The 20,830-nt window shown below is 42.9% G+C and overlaps 1 protein-coding gene across 1 annotated transcript; it reads right to left on the bottom strand.

Moving 5' to 3' along the window:
* Nucleotides 1-12,979: 12,979 nt before the first annotated feature.
* CRYBB3 (crystallin beta B3) lies at nucleotides 12,980-17,804 on the bottom strand. The gene is made up of 5 exons (XM_074200951.1): nucleotides 17,730-17,804; nucleotides 17,087-17,205; nucleotides 16,217-16,349; nucleotides 13,928-14,070; nucleotides 12,980-13,145 (listed from the first exon to the last, which is right to left on the bottom strand). Exons 1-5 carry the CDS (start codon nucleotides 17,802-17,804, stop codon nucleotides 12,980-12,982), a joined length of 636 nt encoding a protein of 211 aa, XP_074057052.1.
* Nucleotides 17,805-20,830: the final 3,026 nt, after the last annotated feature.

Raw genomic sequence — 20,830 nt, 5'->3', positions numbered from 1 at the left:
ACCCCTTAATGCTGGAGCCTTTCACCTAAAATTATCTCCAATTTATCCTATGGATATTTTGTTCGTATATGGTTGTTTGCATGTTGTCTCTATCAGTCATCTGAGAGCAGGGGATGTTTTTTGCCTTTGTTTCCACAATGCTTAGGAGAATGGCCAGTGGACTTAACTTGTGTTCCTCTCCAACTCTTTTTTACCCCTTGACTCCACCCCTTTGTGAGCAGTGTCTCCATTCTCATTAGTCAGTAGTTCTGGGAATTATTCAATCAGATCATGCATTAGTCCCATCTGAATCGTTTCTTCCTCTCTAATAGATTATAAACTCCCTGAGGGGAGGAACTATTTCATCTTTCTTTATATAGCTAAAAAGAAATGAGTAATACTTCTCCTGTTACTAGTGGTCTGCAGGAGGCTCATTTCCTTTCTTTCCCACAGGGTGGAAAAGAAAAAAAGTGTTGGTGAGCCAAGTCAGGCCTCATACATCCACCCATGACTCAACCAAAAGCTGTAATCTCTGGCTTGACACCTTCTTTTGATTTTTACTCTCCTATTTTCCCTTAAAGTTAATGTGCAAGGATAGAGAAGGTAGGGGAGGGGGAAAGAAGGAAAAAGAGAGAGAGAGAGGAGAGAGAGAGAGAGAGACAGAGAGAGAGACAGAGAGACAGAGAGACAGAGAGACAGAGAGACAGAGAGACAGACAGAGACAGAGACAGAGAGAGACAGAGAGAGACAGAGAGAGAGAGGAGAGAGAGAATCTGTAATGAGACTATTAGAAATAACTGAAAGCAAATAATATTAATTCGCTCACTATGGATGCACCATGCACCCAAAGGAGACCATCTTGATGACTCTAGGAACTAGGAGACAACCACATATTCTTTCTAAGTTTGAGCTCACTTTCCCCTGAAATCCATGTAGTTGTTCAAAGGAGAGAATCAGAGACTTTTAAAGGGAAGCATCCTGGTGGGGGCTCATGAGTCCTTGTACTAGAAGGACACCTCCCTAACTCTTCCGAGCTCACCCTAGAACCCCAAAAGGAAGAGATAACCATGCTCTGGAGGATCAACTCATCAGAGTGAGTGAGGATAGTAGCTCAAGTATGTGAGTGCCCTTGTTGGCAACAAATATCAAGCTTTCTGCATTTGTAGGAACTTATTAGACTTCTGAAGTCTTTCCATTGGTTACTGTAATTGTTTTTTAGGATTTTGCAAGGCAAACGGGGTTAAGTGACTTGCCCAAGGCCACACAGCTAAGTCATTATCAAGTCTCTGAGTTCAGATTTGAACTCAGGTCCTCCTGACTCCAGGGCCAGTGCTCTATCCTCTGCACCTTGCCACCCCAGTTACTGTAATTTTGAGATACATTGGACAAAACCAGTTTTTTCTTTGTTTTGAATTGCTGCTGAACAGCAGTCAATTTTCTGATTTTTTCCCTTAAAAGTCAAAAGACAAAACAGACTGGCTGAGTTGAGGAAGGCATTTGAAGGCTCCCTGAAGAGACCAGCAGAAAATTTACAACCCATCTAAAAGGAACATTTTGAGGATTCCAAGAATATTGACTTGTAGGAGCTAAGTTTCTTGGAGCCCATTTCCCCCCTGGATTGTATATATACTGGTTGGACAGGGCATCTGAGATTTTCAGAGGAAATGTCTCACATCTGCTCCTACTACTCCACTTTAATAAATCCCTCTTCCTAAAAGCTAATGAATTCTGGCTGGCTAATTGATATGAACTAATTTAAAAAAAAAAGGTGGAAGATGCTGGTGAGGGCTCATGAGGCCACAGCACTAGAACATTCCTCCCCCTCCCCAACTAGCCCCTCAGGACTAGCTTTACATTCTGAGAGGTTGAATGGCAGCCAGGCCCTGGGCATGCAATCTGTTGGTATAGATAGAGGTTGGGAAAGTAACTCCACAGTAGATGGTATACCTTTATTTTTCCTGTGTCCTTCCAGAGATTTAAAAAAAAAAAACTAGACATACAAACTCCGAGACTTGCTCCTATTTAAATTATCTTTGTGTATCATGAGTCGATAACATTTTGCAATGAATGCATCAATTGCAAAGCTTCTTATCAGAATCTCCAGTAATTTTAGGCCAGGATCATTTGTCCACAAGAATCTGTTTATTATCATTTCAAGTGCTCTCTTCTGATCCAACTTTCCAAAGTTATCTTTTGACGCTAAAGGGCCAAACTGCTTCCTCGTGTTTGGAGTCAGTCTGATATAGGACTTCTGCTATTTTCTCAATGGTAGGGTATCTTCTTGGGCATAAATCATAGAACATCATTTGCTCAATTTTTGATTTATAGATCTTCATCCCACTTTTCAGCTCCTTTTTATGTTATCTAATTCTGTTAGAATATAAACTTCTTGAGGGCAGAGTTTGCTTTTCATTTTTTCATATTGTATCTCCCTCCCCATCCCCACTCCCCTACTTAGTACAGTGTCTAGCACATAGGTTTTAAAATGTTTATTAACTTGACTTCATCATTCAGCTACTGCCACTGCCGGTCATCTAAGGACAGCTGAGGCAAGGAGGATGACTCCAGTGCAACAAAGTTCATATCAATAGATGGAATGCTCTGTGGTTGAAATACCAGACTCTGTTTCACTTTACTGATAGAGACTCTTTTCTTAACGCATCTCTTCTTCACGCCTTATAAGTATCACCATCCCTAAGTCAAATGTGGTTTGTGGAACATGGCACCTGTAACTACAGAAATAGTTCTTGCCCACTGAACTCCAGTTGATTGGCATTGCCAATCATCAGGGCAGCATCAAAACTGAAATATAAATTTAAATTGAACTAAAGCATTAAATTAAAAGAAGATAAATTGTTGTTAGTCTATACTTGAAAGTGAATGTCCTAAAATAATATTGGAACTTATTAGGAGCAGCTAGGTGGCACAATGGATAGAGCACCAGCCCTGGAGCCAGGAGGACCTGAGTTCAAATGCGACCTCAGACACTTAATAATTACCTAGCTGTGTGGCCCTGGACAAGCCACTTAACCTCATTGCCTTGAAAAAACTAAAAAAATATTGGAACTTATCATTGGCAGTCAACCAAACATTTCAGCTTATGGAATGAGCCTCACTTAACTGACAGGCACACTGAGTTTCTGGTGACTCTTTCAGTAGGAAAACTCTCAAGTCTTAGCAAAGGCCTAGGCTTAGATCCAAGACTTAGCTCTTAAATCAGAGGGTGCAGTATGAGGTGCTTGCCTTCATTTCCCTAAGCCAATGTGCCCAAGTGAAATGACTAAGCAATTCTTAAAAACCTGTAGGAACTTATCTCATTGATCTCCAAATAGTGTTAAAGGAATCAGATTGACTTTTCTTGCCTCTTTGTGTTTGGCTCTGCTCCACCCTTCACTCAGGCATGTGAGATCCAGTACCTTGCTAAACAATGACATGGTTCTTTAAGAAGTTTCCATGGCAGCGGCCAACACTTTAGTTTATAAAGATTCTTTAGATGAAGTCAACTGATGAGCCCTTCTGTCTTGGCTATATCAGCTCTGATTCTCTGATGAGATATTTAATGTATAACTGACATCCTTTCAAAGTTGATAGCTAGCATTTTGGGGACGTTTTAAGACTTGCAAAGCACGGTACAGATTTTTATTGTTGCTGAGTCGTGTCTAACTCTCCCCATGACCCCATTTGGGGTTTTCTTGGCAGAGCTATCAGAGTGTTTATGATTTCCTTCCTAGCTCATTTTACAAATGAGGAACTGAGGCAAACAGGGTGAAATAACTTGCCCAGGGTTCCACAGTTAGAAAGTGTCTGAGGTCAGATTTGAACTCAGAATATGTTCTTGATAAATGTTTGTTGATTGATTGATTTCCAAAAGCCAAGCATCTTTTAAGGTCGTTTTGTGTCATAGTAGTTTTCTTGGCTTCTGTGCCAAATGGTTGATGCTAAGCAACTTGCTCAGGGTCACTTAGCTAGTAAGTGTCTGGTCAGTCTTGAACTCAGGTCCTCCTGACTCCAGGGCTGGTACATTTTCTACTGTGCCATCTAGTTTTCCCAAGTACAAATAGTGTCCCAAAGATTTTAGTGCAGTTCTAAGCTATTAAAACTTTCAAATGCATTAATCAATCAATCAATAAACATTTATTAAGTATCAAATATAAGCCAGGTACTCTGCTAAGACTTTTGGGATACCCACTGTTAATGTTTACATTAGATTTACATTAGGTTTACATTAGGTGCTATAAATGTCCCCATTTTATGACGAAGAAATTGAGGAAGACAACAGTTAGGTAACTGGTCCCCAAATTATACAATTAGTAAAAAATTTGAACTCAGGTCTATCTCCAAACCCAGCACCCTGTCCAATCACCTGACTGATTCTATATCAAGACTATGCCAAGGGGCGGCTAGGTGGTGCAGTGGATAAAGCACCGGCCCTGGAGTCAGGAGTACCTGGGTTCAAATCCAGTCTCAGGCACTTAATAATTACCTAGCTGTGTGGCCTTGGGCAAGCCACTTAACCCCATTTTCCTTGCAAACAAAAAACAAAAAAAAAAAGACTGTGCCAAGCTGGAAATTTACCAGTGACAGCTTCAGACCAACATTTTCCTGCCCATCTGATACCCATGAGTCTTTTCTCATGCTTAGTCAACATCTTCCCGAAGGCATTGAGATTATCCAGTTAAATCTGCAACCCTAGAGGATTCACATCCCAAATCTCCTTCTCCATAAGTCACCAAAAAGTGCCAGAAGCTGGCATAATTCTTCTGGGTAGCTCTCCATGATTTCATTCAATGCTAGTCCCACTAGCTTCTTGCTGATGCTGCTGTCACAACTTCTTCAAAGAATATTAAGGTGACATGGAGGCATTGCCCTGGCATAGGCTGATGACCCTTCCTGTTGATGATGCCCATGACTTCTTCAGAAAATGTTAAGGTGACACAGAGGCACTGCCCTGACAAAGGCTGATGACCCTTCCTACTGATGATTCTCACGAGTTCTTTGAAGAATGTTAATGTGACACAGAAGTATTGCCCTGGCAAAGGCTGATGAGCCTTCCTGTTGATGATGCCTATGACGTCTTCAGAAAATGTTAAGGTGACATAGAGGCATTGCCTGGCAAAGGCTGATACAGTAATCTTTTGCAAGTGATTTTTCAGAAAATGGTTCCAGTAAGTAATATATCAAGTCATTTTATATCATCTATCCTCCTTGCCCCTGCTTTAATGGAAAGGAGGTGAGGTAGGAGCATAGTCTATGTTTTTTCAGAGTCAGAGGTGATCTCTGTTCCTCACCATGCCCTACCTTTTCAAATTATAACTGAGATTTATGAAATAATATCTAAATGGAAGCAGCACTTTATCTATGAGGTAGACTTATGTGATTTTTCTCCTTTGTCTAACCTTTTCCTTAGAGATGGTAAGGAATCACCTAGAAGGGGGCTACAGCCTGCTGGATCCATCTGGCAGCCCCAGTAGAGGACTCCAGTCTTCTAGGTCCACATGGTCTCTCACACCAAGCCCTTATTTTCACTTGCAGTTCTAAGTTATTAATGAGACAGAGATGATGTCAACACTCTTGAGAAAGATTGTTCATAAGGAAAAGAGAGGAGGTCAGGAACTGGGTCACCCTGACTCTGTCTTCCCTCTCTTCATTTAAAAAGATTTAGAGAATTAATAGTTTTTTTTTCACTCAGGATCAGAAAGGCTCAGACTGTCAATGCTCCTTTTAACCCCTCTGATCTGGTTTCTGACCTCACCATTCAACTGTAATTGCTCTCTCCAAAATTATCAATGACCTCCTTGTGGCCAAAGTCAGTTGCCTTTTCTGAATCCTCAGCCTGCTTGGCTTCCCTACATCCTCGGACCCCACCACCCTTTTCATCACCTCACCGTCTGCTCTCTAGGTTTTCACAACACTGATCTCTCCTAGTTCTCTTCCCCATCTAATCTTGCTTTTTCAGGCTTCTTTGTGGAATTTTCAACCAGATCATACCTGCTAATGGTGGATGTTCCCCAGTACTCTATCCTGGGCCTTCTTTTTTTTCCATCTATATTATTTTATTTAGTAATCTCATTTGCTCCCATGGATTCAAATATCATCACTCTGCTAATGATTCTCAAATCTAACCTCTCTGTGGACTTCCAGCCTTGCGTCTCCAACTGCCTATTAGACGTCACAAATTAGATGTCCCGTAGACATCTTAAACTCAATGTATCCTGAACCAATCTCATTATCTTTTCCCCAAAAGCATCTCCTCTTCCCTGTTTCCTTATTTTTACTGAAGGCACCTCCATCCTCCCAGTCATTCAGGCTTGAAATTCAGGTATTATTTATGACTCTTCATTCTCTCTTCCCCTACCCCATATCTGAGTTTTTATAAAGGCTTCATGCTTTTACCTTCACAATATCTCTTACATAGATCACCTCACAGCTGCAGTAACCTGCTCATCAGTCTACCAATCCCATGTATCTTCTTTTCACTCCATTGACTAAAGGGCAGGTCTGACCATATTTCACACATCCACACTCACACATGCATTCATGCATGAACACATCATTCAGTGAATTTCAATGGCTCAAATATAAAATCCTCTATTTGGCGTCCAAAGTCCTTCCTAACCTGCCTCCCCCTACCTTTCCAGTCTTATACCCTACGATTTCTTTTCCCTCCTCCCTATGCACACATAACTGTGTCCCCTTCAATTCAGTGACACTGACTTCCCTGCTGTTCCATGAATAAGACACTCCTGACCGTCCTCATCTCTGCCTCCTGACTTCTTTGGCTTCCATCAAATTCCAACTAAAACTGCACCTCCCAAGAGAAAGTCTTTCTCCATCCCTCTTAATTCCAGTGCCTTCTCATTTTATGTCCAATTTATCCTTATAGGACTTGTTTGAATGTAATTGTTTGTTGGTTAGCTCCCCCAGGATATGGGAGCTCCTTAAGGACAAGTAATATCTTTTACCTTTCTTTGTATCTTAGGCTATTAGTACACAGCAGGAGCTCAATAAATGTTTAGTGACTGACAGAAGGGATCTTAAAAATAGGACATAGACTGATAGAATTGGAAGAGACCTTAAAACAGGAATGTTAGAACAAAAATTTCAGAACATAAAGTGTGAGAGCTACGAGAGATTTTAGACCTAGATCCTCTAATCCCTAGAGAAAAAGGCCATGTAGACTTATTTCAGCAGGTGAGAGGAAGATCTCCGGGGTTCCAGACTGAAAAAAAAAAGAAATATGCCCCAATTTGACCCTGTAAGTAAGGGTGGTGGGTGAGATTTATCATAGCCTCCTGAGGGATAGGGTCCCTGTTTCTTTGCTATTCCCCAGAACATTTAAGTCAAAATTCCCCTTTTTGAAACCTGCCCATTTTGTCTCTTTCCTCCCTTCAGATCAGCAACAAAGGCCTGTGGAAGAGATTTTTTCATAAAAGGAGGGAGTAAGGATAGCTGTTGCCTGGAAATTATTCTTCCCTCAGGTATTGGTGGATAACAAAGGGAAGGCAATAGCTAGAAGAGTTGCTAAGCGACTGTCTGTCAGGAGGACTCCAAAGTGAAGGAGCCAAGTGAAGGGAGAAGCAATGCCCCCCCATCCCCCAGCATATTTCCTCTCCCCTCCAGTCTTGCTATTTTTGGAGCTAAAGGTATAAGCTGAGGATGGGGTAGAAAAGCTTCAGGCAGAGTCCATGGCAATGACCTGGCCCTCAAGGGCCAAGTTCAAGCACCAGAACCCATTGAGAGGTGCAGAAATATCCTTCTCCCCTTTGGGCACTGTCTGGTCTCTCCTCCAAGGCTCTACTGGCCTCAGAAAAGAAGCATCTCTAAACTTGGGACCTGCTAAAATCTCCCTTCTGTTTCCCCCTTCAGGAGTGTGTGGAGAAGAGTAGTGAAAATGGATAGAAGCATAAAACTCAGTTGGATAGGAACCACCTCATGCAGTCTCTTTATCTTTTTTTTTGAACTTCTTTTTTTAGTTTTTGCTAGGCAATGGGGCTAAGTGACTTGCCCAAGGTCACACAGCTAGGTCATTATTGAATATCTGAGGTCAGATTTGAACTCCTGACACCAGAGCAGGTGCTCTATCCACTGCACCACCTAGCTGCCCCTAGTCTCTTTATCTTAAGGAAGTCTAGGAGTATCTGGGAAAATGGAGCTTCTGAGGTTGGTCTCCAGCCTCTGAGGTTGGTCTCCAGCCTGCTCTTCTCTTGTTCAAAAGAAAGTGACTGGATTTTTAAAAAACAGTGGTCTAGCCTGGGCAGAAATCTGGTTGGACCCAGGTTGGGGTGGAGGAAAGATGATTCTGGAGGATGGGAAAGAGAGTGATAAGAAATTTCTACTCATCCTTTAAAGGGCCACTTAGATGGAGCCATGTCTCTAAAATCTTCTCTAATACCCATTTCCTCAATTATACCCCTGATATCCTTATGTCCTTCACTTTTCATCCAACTATTCATCATGGATCATAATTACATTGTACATATTTGAACTCCCTACTAAAATAGGACAGGAACTGAAGTTTATTAAAACATTGTATATTGGGATGGCTAGGTGTCGCAGTGGATAGAGCACCGGCCCTGAAGTCAGGAGTACCTGAGTTCAAATCTGGCCTCAGACACTTAATAATTACCTAGCTGTGTGGCCTTGGGCAAGCCACTTAACCCCATTTGCCTTGCAGAAAAAAACCCTAAAAAAATGTATCTTGAGACTTTCTAGGTAGAACCAAGATGACAGCATGAAACTAGGAAGCTCCCAGAGGTTTTTCCAAAATAACTTTAAATGAAGCCTCTAAACAGACCCTAAAGTGACAGAACCTACAAAAAAGGTTGAAAAAAATAGAAGAAAATGTAAAGTACCCCTTAGGAAAAACAATCAACCCAGAAAATAGATCCAGGAAAGATAATTAATAAATTATTGGTCTAAGTGAAAGCTATAATCAGAAAAAGAGCCTGGGCAATCTTTTTCAGGAAATTATTATGGAAAACTATTTTAATTTAGTCTTAGAACAAGAAGATATAATAGTACCCAAAAGTCTCCATCAACCACCTATAAAGAGGTCCCCAAATAAAAACTCCAAGGAATATTGCAGCAAATTTCACAATTCTCAGTTAAAGAAGAAAATACTAGAAGCTGCCAAAAAGAAACAATTTAAATTCTAAGGAGCCACAGTCAGAATCACACAGGACTTACTTTGAACATTAAAGGATCTGAGGGCCTGGAATATGATATTTCAGAGGGCAAAGGAGCTTGGATTATAATCAAGAACATACTACCCTGGGTGGCTAGGTGGCGCAGTAGATAGAGCACTGACCCTGGAATCAGGGGTCCCTGAGCTCAAATCCGGCCTCAGACACTTAATAATGACCTAGCTATATGGCCTTGGGCAAGCCACTTAACCCCATTTGCCTTGCAAAAACCTAAAAAAAAAAAAAGGCAAAAAAACAAAAAAGAATATACTATCCTGCAAAATTCAGTATATTATTTCAGGAGAAAAGATGAACCTCAAAATACAGTATCCATTCCTATTAAAACAACTAGAGAGCACAGAAATAAATGGAGTTTTCCTTAAAATGATAAACAGTATCTATCGAAAACCATCAGCAAGCATTATTGGTAATGGGGATGAACTAGAAGCATTCCCAATAAAATCGAGATGAAATAAGGATGCTCATTATCACCAGTATTATTTATTATAGTACCAAAAATGCTTGCTTTAGCAATGAGAAGAAAAAAGAAATTGAAGGATAAGAATAAAACTCTCACTCATTGCAGATGATATGATGGTATACTTAGAGAACCCTAGAAAATCAACTAAAAACTACCTGAAACAATGAACAACTTTAGCAAATAGCAGGATATAAAATAAACTCCCACAATTCATCAGCATCTCTATATTTGCCCTGGAAAGTTCAACAGCAAAGAGAGAGAAAGAGAAATTCCATTTAAAGTAAAATTCTTAGGAATCTGCTTCTCTAGACAAACCCAGAACAATATGAACACCATTACAAAATACTTTTCACACAAATAGAGTCAGATCTAAAAAACTGGAAAAATGTCAATTGTTCACGGGTAGACCAAGCTGATATAATAAAAATGACAATTCTACTCAGTTAAATTGCTTATTCGATGCCATACCAATCGAACTATCAAACAATTATTTTTCAGAGCTAGGAAAAATAATCACAAAATCCAGCTGGAGCAACAAAAGATCAAGAATATCAAGAGAATTAATCTGCAAAGGAAGGTGACTTAGCCCTACCAGACCTAAAACTATATTATCAAGCAGCAGTCATCAAAACTGGCTGGTACCAGCTAAGAACCAGGGAAGTGACTCAGTGGAATAGACTAGGTACAAAAGAAAGGTAGTAAATGACTATAGTAATCTACTGTTTGATAAACTTTAAAGACTAACTTCTGGGACTCTAACTTCCCCACTATTTGGGGAAAACTGGAAAATAACATGACAGAAACGTCTTATGTGTTATGCCAAGATAACATTAAAATACAAATATTTAGACATAAAAGGGGCTACCATGAGCCATTTGGAAGCACCAGAAATAGTCTATCAGATCTGTGGAGAGGGGAGGCATTTATGACCAAACAAGAAATGGCAAATATTACAAATTGCAAAATGGACGGTTTTAACTACATTAAATTCAAAGGATTTTGCATAAATTACATCAATACAACTAAGACTAGAAGGAATGCAGAAAACCAGCAAGCAATTTTCACAGTCAGTGTTCCTGATAAAGGACTCATTTCTAAAATGTAGAGAAAACTGAGTCCAATTTATAAATTGATTAAATGGTCAAAGGCCATGAACAGGCAGTATTCAGATAAAGAAATTAAAGCTATCTATATTCCTATTAAAAACGCTCCAAATTGGGGGCAGCTAGGTGGTGTAGTGGATAGAGCACCGGCCCGGGAGTCAGGAGTACCTGAGTTCAAATCCAGCCTCAGACACTTAATAATGACCTAGCTGTGTGGCCTTGGGCAAGCCACTTAACCCCATTGCCTAGCAAAAAACCTAAAAAAATGCTCCAAATCAATATTGATTAGAGAAATATAAATTAAAACAGCACTGAGGTACCACCTCACACCAATCAGGTTGGCTAAAATGACAAAAAAAAGGGAAAAGATCAAAGTTGGAGAGATGTGGCAAAACTGTAACACTAATAATGCACTGTTAGTGGAGTTGTGAACTGATCCAACCATTCTGGAGAGCAATTTGGCAATGAAAGTGGGAATCTCCTTTAATCCAGCAATACCCCTATGAGGTCCATATCTCAAAGAGATCATTTAAAAATGAAAAAGTTCCATATGTTCAAAACTATTTATAGTAGCTCTTTTTGTAGTGTCAAAGAATTGGCATTAGAGGGGGTGCCCATCTCTTGGAGAACGGCTGAACAAGCTATTGTACTTGAATGTGATGGAGTCCGATTGTTCCATAAGAAAGCATGAGTGATTGGACTTTAGAAAAGCCTGAGAAGTCTTGTATGAACTGATGCTGAGTGAAGTGAGCAGAACCAGAACATTGTACACATTAATAACAATAGAGTGAGATGATCAACTCTGATGGGCTCAGCTCCTTTCAACAATTCAGCGATCAAAGGCAATATGGAGAGAACTGTTATGGAAAATGCCATTCACATCCAGAGGGAAAAAACTATGGAATCAGAATGCAAAGCATACTATATCCATTTTTTTATAATTCCTTTTTATGTTTTCTTTCATTCTCAAGCTTTTTTAACCTTTAGTTTTGATTCCTCATTTACAACATAACTAATATGGAAATGTTAACCACGATTATGTGCATTCAACCTGTATCAGATTATTTGCTGCCATGGGGTGGGGGTGGGGGGAAGAAAGGAAGAGAGGTGGGAAAATGTGGAACTCAGCCTACAAAAGGATGAATGTTGGAAACTGTCTTTGCATGACACTGGGGTGGGGGGAGCATTGTATCTCCCCCAAAGCCTAGTTTATAAGTTCATAACTGTTGACAGATTGAATTTACCTCTTTTGATATCCCCAGGGCTTTGCATAGTGCCGAGGACATAGAAGGGATTCTGTTAATTGATCTGATTGATTGAAAACAGATTATGTAAGAAGGACTCACCTGCTTGCCCTGTCTGAGGACCTGTTCCCTGCCTTCCTGGGGCCCATCCCCCACCTTAGAGGCTCAGACTCCACCTGAGCATCTGCTGCCTATTACACCGCAGGATAAAAATAACCCGACGTGCTTTCTCAGATGCATACTGGAAAATATGCAGGTTGAAATGATGGAAAATTACTATATTCTTTTCAGTCTCTATTCCCCACCTCCTTAGCCTGCCCACACACACAGACAGGTTGTTTTCATCAGAAAGGATCAGGTGGCACAGGGCACCTCACAGGGCAAAGCTTGTAGATTGAGGAAATCAATGGGATTGCTTCAGAGTCTGGGGGCAAACCAGAATGTCCCCTGCCAAGGGTTGATGCGCTTGGGACCTTTCTGCCCAGGTCAGGAGAGTAGTGGACCACCAAGATGTGGGTATGAGAGAGTTTGAAGTGTCCTCTACCAGGCCAACATGACTGGCAGAACTAGTGAGGGCAGATAAATGGTTTTAAACGGATGATTATCCCTTCTGAGTCAGAATGGGACTCAAGGTGACTGAGATTTGCTTCCATACCAATTTCCATACCCGCGTCCATACCAACTGAGCTGTCCAAGGTCTGACACAAACAGATCCGCCTCCCTTCCCCACACCAAGCAGCAGCTCCATACTTCTCTAAGGACACACACCAAAGCTACCTTCTTCATTTTATGAAGTCAACCAAGCCTCGGAGGGTGCTGGGACCTGTGAGGCCCAGTGATTTATTGAGGATGCAATTTTTTATTTTGATGCAAGAGGGAGAGAAAAGCCTATTAGGCTGGAGAACCCCACTTTGAAAATCCCTAGAGCTTTTTCTTCTTGGTGGGCCAGCTACCTGGGGAGGATGGGGGATGAGGGGCCTTAGGTCTCCTTCAGCTACTAAGGAAACAGCCACGTTTGTGCCACTTGCGGTCACGGATACGGCGGACAGACTGGATTTGGGGCTGATTGGCATCCCACTCGTTCCAGTGGCAGTACTCTCCCCGTTCGAAGACATATTGGCGTCCTCGGTAGCCAGGAAATTCATAGCCTACCCACCTGTTAAGTAGTAAGGTTCAAAAGAGAAAGAAATCAGCATTAGTTCTATGAGGAGAGGGCCAGGCTTGAACCAAAAGGTAAGCTAATGGGGAAAATATTTCATATTCTAGGAAGAAGGTAGCTAGGTAATGCCAGTAGGTCCAGAGTCAGGAAAACCTGAGTTCAAATCCTGCCTCTTATACTTATTGGTTATCTGATCCTTAGCAATTCCCCTTTGTCTGCCTCAGTTTCCCCAGTGTATCGTGGGGATAACAACAGAACCAATCTCTTAAGGTTATTGTGAGGATTAAATAAGATAATATGCGTAAAGTGCTTAGCATATAGTAAGCTGCTTAATAAATGCTAATTTCCTTTCCTTATGGTAGAGAGAATGCTAGAATTAGGAGCACTTGAGTCCAAGTCTGGCCCCCTACCTACAGGGCCATTGCGAGGATCCAATAAAATGACGGCAAAGCTAACTATCATTATCATTATGATTATGATTATGATTATGATCACCCTTATCCTCATTTTTATTTTTGTTTTCCTCTATATTCATACCGTCAGCATTTATGGACATGTGGCTCAGAGTTGACGGCACCTTACGATTCACCAGTATTCTGCTCAATCACAGCTCTGTGAGGTGGGCAGGGAAAGTAGTATTATTTCTATTTAAATATGGAAAGAATCAGAGCAGGCAGAAGGTTACATCCAGTTTAGGAGGAGGAAGCCAAGAGTGTGGGAAGATCTTCAGGGAGTGAAGGAGCAAAAAGGGCGGAAGGGAGAAGGTGGTTTTTACTCACGTTCCATTGATAACTCTGATGCTGGCCACCCGATCCTGAAAGCCGTGAGCCCAGAGACTGGGAACGTCATCATCCACAATCTCCATCTTGCGACCACCATATCCTGGATTCTCAAACAGGTGAATTTTGTGGTCTGGGCTGTCCTAGACAGAGACCTCAGAATAATCAATCAAGCACCGGCTACCCCTGCTAAAATGGTAGTGAGACAATGGAGCCACAGCAGCTCTCTGCTTGGAGACCACTAAACCTCGAAGGGCCGTGGTGCACACTGCTACCCAAGCAATCTCCTCCTTTGTTTTTTTCAGGTGGGGTTAAGCGGCTTGCCCAAGACCACACAGCTAGGTCATGATTAAGTGGCTGAGGTTGGATTTGCACTCAGGTCCTCCCGACTCCAGGGCCAATGCTCTATCCATTGCGCCACCTAGCCGGCCCCCAAGCAATCTTCTTAAAGTACCATAGGATTGTGCCACTCCTATCCTCAAAATCTTTGAAAGACTCCCTATTGCCTACTGAAAACCGGATAAACTCATTCAAGCTACTTCATAATAATAACGTTCACATAATGCCTACTATGTGCCTGACATTTTACAATTATTTCCTTATTTCTCACAACAGCCCTGTGAAGTAGATGTTTTTATTATCCCCATTTTACAGATAAGGAAATTGAGGCAATCAGATGTTAAATAACTTTTCCAGGATCACATCCCTGGTGTCTCAGACAGATCTGAACTCAAGTCTTTCTGACACCAGATCTGAATTGCTATCCACCCTACTACACACACTCCATCTCCTGACCCTAGGATGCTCATAATGTTCTCCCTCCTTCCTTTGGTCTTCTGATTCCCTGGGTTTCTTCAAGCCTCAGTTCGAATCTTGCCACCTCCAAAGTTATTACCCAGGACTCCTACCTTCCATTCTAAGCCCTCCCTCCACTTACTCCGCATATATCTTGTTGGCTCATCAATGCTTCCATATTGTGACATTTACTAGAATGGGAGTCCCTTATGGTGAGGGGTGATGTGCTTTATCCGTCTTTGAATTCCCCTTAGCACAATATCTCACATACAGTTGGTACTTAATAAGTGCTTGCAGACTAATTGATTCAAGTCTTCCCCAGTCTGGCTCCCCATTATCTCATTCTATTCCCCTTCATATACTCTGTGCTCTAGCCAAACTGGAATGTTCTCTACCCCTCCCCAGGTTTGAAAGACACTCTCTTTCTTCTGGAGCAGCTGAGATATCATTTCCTCCAGAAAAACCCCTTCTTTACATCTCCATCTCCATTCCCCCCCTTCTCAAATTCCTTATAGGCTTTTGCTTTTATTCTTATCCCCATCTATCTCATATCATACTTACGTCACATCCCCTCCTAATAGGCCACAAGCTTCTTGGACCCCTGGACATAACGCAAGGAAGGGTTTGATGAAACTTCTCCTCAGGGAGGAGATGTGAGAAGATACCTGCACTCACTCCTTTCAAGAGGTGGGGGTCTGGTTGCGAAACACTGCACACATCATCAGACTCTGTTTATGTGTTAATCGATTTGGTTGATCTCGTCACTTTTTTAAAATGATTATTTCTTTTATAAAGGAGAAGGAAAAGGGATACATAAAAAATCTTTGAGGAAATCTTAGGGGCAGTGAGGTGGCACAGTTGGATAGAGCACAGGTTTGCAATCTGAAGGACTTGAGTTCAAATTCAGCCTCAGATACTTTACTAACTCTATGACCCTGGGCAAATCACTCAAACCTGACTGCCTGAAAAAATAAGCAAAAAGATCTTTTAAAAATATTTTTAAATCATTGAGAAGCAAAGACATTTTTCATTCCTTCTTGAAAAAGCAAACACAATTTAACATTTGTTGAATGAAGCTAAGCTGAATTGAACCAATTGACCCACAAATGGAGGAAATCTGCAAATGCCCACCCAGGACTGAGACTTCCTGGACCATGACTAGAGTTCTTCATCTCTTAAGCCAGGTCACCCCAAATGTTCCCATGGAGTATTCCAAGTTTGTATTGGTCCGACACACTGTAACTTGACTCCACCCCAGTGATGTCATTGTTATCCTCTTGGGGAAAGAAAGAGCAGAACCAGGAACACCAAGCTAGGCCACTAAGTATCCTGGAGAAAAGCACAGCTTCAAGCATAATTAAGTCAATATTGACTGCAGCCTCATCAGAGCGCCATCCAGCCTGACTCACAACCTTCCCTGGTCTTCTTTCCAGAATTTTCCAAGTAGGGAGACCCAGTCCCCAGCCCCATTGAGAGAAGGAAGACAATACTTACTATGTGCAGGGGCCTGAGGGAGAGGAGGCTGTCGCTGTGATGGCTGTTGGACCAGGCATCCCACCGGGGGTAATCCCCCTTTTCTAGGACAAACTGTTCTCCCCGAAAGGCAGAGCGTTCAAATGCCAACCACCTATGTAAGAAAGGCTAGTCTGATCTCAGTTGGCAAGGTCTGAGAAGATGGTTGGGCACCATGAGGTCAGGAAGAGAGAGGATGGAGATGGGGCAAAAGGGGCAGCTGTTCCTCTGGAGAATGGATGGGGGGATGTGACCTGTGATGTTGGCCAAGCTTCAAAATCCCACAAAAGGCAGATGGCGTGAGCTAGAAGAGATCCCTAGATACCATTGGGTCTGTTCCCTTATTGTACAAATGGAGAAACTGAAGCCTAGACAGGCTTAGAGGTTTTAGATTTAAAAAAAAAAAAGTCTTCAGATGACAGAGTATTAGAAAGAACACAGAATTGGGAGGGGCCTTAGAACAGAGAGAATCAGAGCAGGGCAGGACCTTGGAAATGGAATGTCAGAGGGAAAGTCAGAGCTGAAAGGAGCCTTAGGACAAGGAACATTTAAACAGGAAAAAATTGAGAAGGCCCTTAGAACAGAGACTATCAGAGCTAGAAGAACCCCAGGAATCAGCTAGCATGATCTTCCCATTTCACAGGTGATAAAACTGAGGCTCAGAGAAACACGAATGCTTGCTCACCACCACCTAGCCAGCAAGACCAGAATTTGGATTCCAAGCTGATCCAGCACTTGACCTCAGGTCACCCAGTTGATGGTGGGTGCTTGGGCCTCCTTTGACTGACCATGTGGCTCTTTGTACACGGTACCCCAGCAAACCTCTTCCCCCACCCCTCTTTGTATACTTACGGGCCAGATTCCACCTGGATGGAGCCCACCTTCTCCAGTAGACTTTCAGTCAAATTGGGACACTCGGTGGAGAAATCACACTTCTTTCCCTGAAAGTTCTCTAGCTCATAGACAGACACCTGGAACAAACAAGAACCATGGGCAGCCCAAAACAAGACCTAAACTTGGGTTCTCCCCTATTTGGACTCTACCTTTGCTTCTCTGAAACACCAGGCAAACTTATAGCAATCAAATAGTCACCTGGAGAAGAAGTCACCTGTACTTCCCGCTGCTGGTCATGCCAATCTGGTTCAGCTGGCCACTCCAAGCTTTGGGGCATCCAATAGGCCCAACCATCTGAGCTGCCCTAGGGAAGCTATCTAAGGGAATAGCCCTTGGATATGTGCTCTCAATGGAACCCAAGAACTGACCCCTTGGGCCAGACTCTGGCTTACTTGATTAAAATCATAGAACCTTAAAGCTGGGAGGGACCTTAGAACCGGGACTGTCAGAGCTGGGAGAGAGCCTTAGAAGAGAGAATATATAAAATGAAAACTTAGGTTGTATTCCTGGCTGCATATCTGTGGCCTGAGTGGATGTCTCTCCTACCCAGCATCAATCTAATCCTAAGGATGCCCATCCCAGCATGAGCCCCACGTGGTACCTTGAAGCTTCCCCCCAAGCCTCCATGGCTTTTCCCAGCCACTGCCTGCTCTGGAACACTCTGCTGCTCCATCATCTTATCCCGAAGACTTCTAGATGGCAAAAAAAATTACAAAGTGAGGGGCTTAGCTAGGTTTCTTTGAGGCAAGGGAGGGACCCAGTTGCCTGGGATTTGGGGAAAGTCCCTTAGAATCACATTCTATGAAGGATTTTCAGTCTTTCATTTAAAAAATGAAAACCATTTCCCACCTAGTCTCACATAAAGGCAGTGATCCACACACTTGGAATTTGAAACATAGGTGGCCACAGAGAGAGGCAAGTAGATACACAGCAGGAGGCTGTGACCCCCACACACTTGGAAACAGTAGTGCATGTGGTCACTCTCACAAACATAATTGCGGGAAGTCTGAGGACTGGGTTGCTTGTGATGGTCAGAACCCAAGAGAACACTGGACTTTCTCTGTGGTGAGAGTCAATCTCTCCATTCATTGGTCTCTGGGACTGGCCCAGCTCCCAGCACCAGAATAAAATGTTCCCAGACTTTCCCAGTGACAAAGTGGGGTCACCGACGGCTTCAGCCTTAAATAACCACAGAAACTGGGCCACTGCCTCCCCTATAACCAGAAGGGGCTGTCCCAGCCTCAAGGCAAATGAGGCCTCTCCAAAGGAGACAATCCCTGCCAAGATCTCAGAGATGCAGACCATTATTGTTCTCTTAGTAACCACCCTCTTTCCCCCCAATACAAACTGGGTTTCCATGGCTCTGGCCTTGGCCAAGGGACCAATGGTCTTCCCAGGTCCTTCTACCCAGCAATAACACCCAAAATGAATCTGAAAGTCTGAGTAGGGACAGATGCTCAGACCCTTAATTAATCCACCCCCGTTCTCCCCCAAAAGAGATGTCACCCTGCACCTCCTCCCATCCTCCCTAGCCTTGACCTCGCCTCTATTACCTCCTCGAGGACAATGGACCAGCAGGGATGGGGCTGAGGCTTCCCCGGGGTCCTATTTATGGCAGCTTTATGACCAGGCCAGCATATTCTTGCTTGCTGTACCAGCAGCTCTGTCCACTAAATTTCCTCCATTTGACTTCACTTGAATAGAAGGGGCCCCAGGTGCCAGCAGATGTGAGGCCTCCCCCCTCCCACCCCTCGCTGGCCAATGCATAGCCTCTTCTCCCAACCCCCTCTGTCTCACTCCATCAGCATTATTTCAGGGAGAGGGAGGAGAAGGGCATGGGGTAAAGGAAACCTTGAATGGGGGTCATGGCAAAGAGAGAAACCCCCCCCAGGCTCCCATTGACTGGCAAAGCTAGGAGGACAGAGGTGAGGGAGAGATTTGGTACATGGGATCATAGATATAGAATGAAAAAGGTTTAGGAAGTCACCTAGTGTCTCCCCTTCATTTTAGTTAGAAAAACTGAGGCACGGAGAGATGGAGTGGCTTGCCTAGGACCACATGGCAAATAGGTATCTGAAGCAAGATTTAAAACCAGACTTCTTGAATTCAGGTCCCCATGCTGCCTCTGTGGGTTGAGGAATGAACGTTTTCTCATTTTCTCATAGAAACAACCTTACATATGGTGGAGTGTTCCAAGGCTAAACCACAAAAGCTATTCTCAAGTTCTCATGTAGCTGAATTAGGGTGTTAGGAAACCCTTTCCAAGTTGGGGAGCAAGAAACAAACCTGCTGGTGTGGCTAGGTGGCTCAGTGGATAGAGCGCCAGCCCTGGAGTCAGGAGGACCTGAGTTCAAATCCAACCTCAGACACTTAATAATGACCTAGCTGTGTGACCTTGGGCAAGTCACTTAACCCCATTGCCTTACAAAACCTAAAAAAAAAGCCAACCCCCCCCCAGATGCTCTCATACTAGTGTCTCAGAAGAACAATGACCAGTGACCAACATATATATGGGAAATGGCATCAATGACCCCCCCCCCCATCACACATAAAAGAAGGAAGAGAGGAAATGACCTCTTTACAAATATTATCTCGTTTGATTCTATCCCTGGTGGGGCGGGGGCTGTTATTTTAAAGATGAGAAAACTGGGGACAAGTAGGTGGTGCAGCAGTTAGAGCACCAGCCCTGGAGTCAGGAGGACCTGAGTTCAAATCCTATCTCAGGCACATAAAAGTTACCTAGCTGTGTGGCCTTGGTAGCTCTATGTGCTGAGCCACCCATGCTACCAAAATACAGAAATATTATCCATGTTATATAAAGTAACAGAAAAAAAGGTATCTGGTACATCTGAGAGAAACAGTTTGGAGAGAGTAAACCAGGAAAAAACAAATCCCAAAGGGAAGCCAGGTCTAGGTGGAAGAGAGAGGAAAGTTCAAGAAAGAAGAGTTCACTAGATCAGCTTGATTTACCTCCCAGCAATGAGCTGCCTAGTGTTATAGGCCCATAGATTTGGAGTTGGAGCGTAGAGACCAAATCCGATACCTTCATTTTGAGAAATTTGAGGCCCAGAGATGTCAGAGACTGGCCCAAGTTCACACAGCCAATGAATACCAGAGATAGATTTGAATCTTGGTCTCTAATGGATGGTGGATAGCACAAAGGCTGTGTTTTCAAGGACCTTAGAATTCAGTTGCTGAAAGGAACAAATACACAATCATTAGACTACATGGCCCAGTGAGGTCAATGCAAAAAGAGAAGCTTGGACAAGGAGATGGTTTCCAAATGTGGCAGGGGCAAGAAGTCTCAGGAATAGCTTCATGGAGAACAGCCAGAGTTGAATCTCTTCAACAAGAAGAGATGGGGAGGGGTGGTGGTGTCTATTCCAGTCAAAAGAACAGGGTAGGGGCGGCTAGGTGGTGCAGTGGATAGAGCACCGGCCCTGGAGTCAGGAGGACCTGAGTTCAAATTTGGCCTCAGACACTTAATAATGACCTAGCCGAGTGGCCTTGGGCAAGCCACTTAACCCCATTGCCTTGCAAAACAAAACAAAAGAACTGGCTAAGTCAAGTCACAGAGAAAGGAGGGGTCAAGTCAACTTAGCTTGGATGGAAGGTGAATGAGAGATAGGATGAGATAAGGCTGGGAAAGAATCTTAAAAATTAGCTAAGAATGAGGAACCTTGAATGTCAAATGTCAGTAAT

Source organism: Macrotis lagotis, chromosome X (genome assembly GCF_037893015.1).
Source record: "Macrotis lagotis isolate mMagLag1 chromosome X, bilby.v1.9.chrom.fasta, whole genome shotgun sequence".
NCBI lineage: Eukaryota > Metazoa > Chordata > Mammalia > Peramelemorphia > Peramelidae > Macrotis > Macrotis lagotis.
Note: the sequence above shows the minus strand (reverse complement) of the source record. Positions and strands in the feature narration are given on the sequence as shown.

Bases quoted from the DNA above. Each gene is read 5' to 3' on its own strand.
- CRYBB3 (XM_074200951.1), bottom strand. From the start codon at position 17,804: ATGATGGAGCAGCAGAGTGTTCCAGAGCAGGCAGTGGCTGGGAAAAGC. The intron at 17,206-17,729 runs GTACCACGTGGG...TGTTTGTTCCAG, and splicing joins GCTTGGGGGGAAGCTTCAAG to GTGTCTGTCTATGAGCTAGA. The intron at 14,071-16,216 runs GTAAGTATTGTC...GTCTCTGTCTAG, and splicing joins CCCTCAGGCCCCTGCACATA to GACAGCCCAGACCACAAAAT.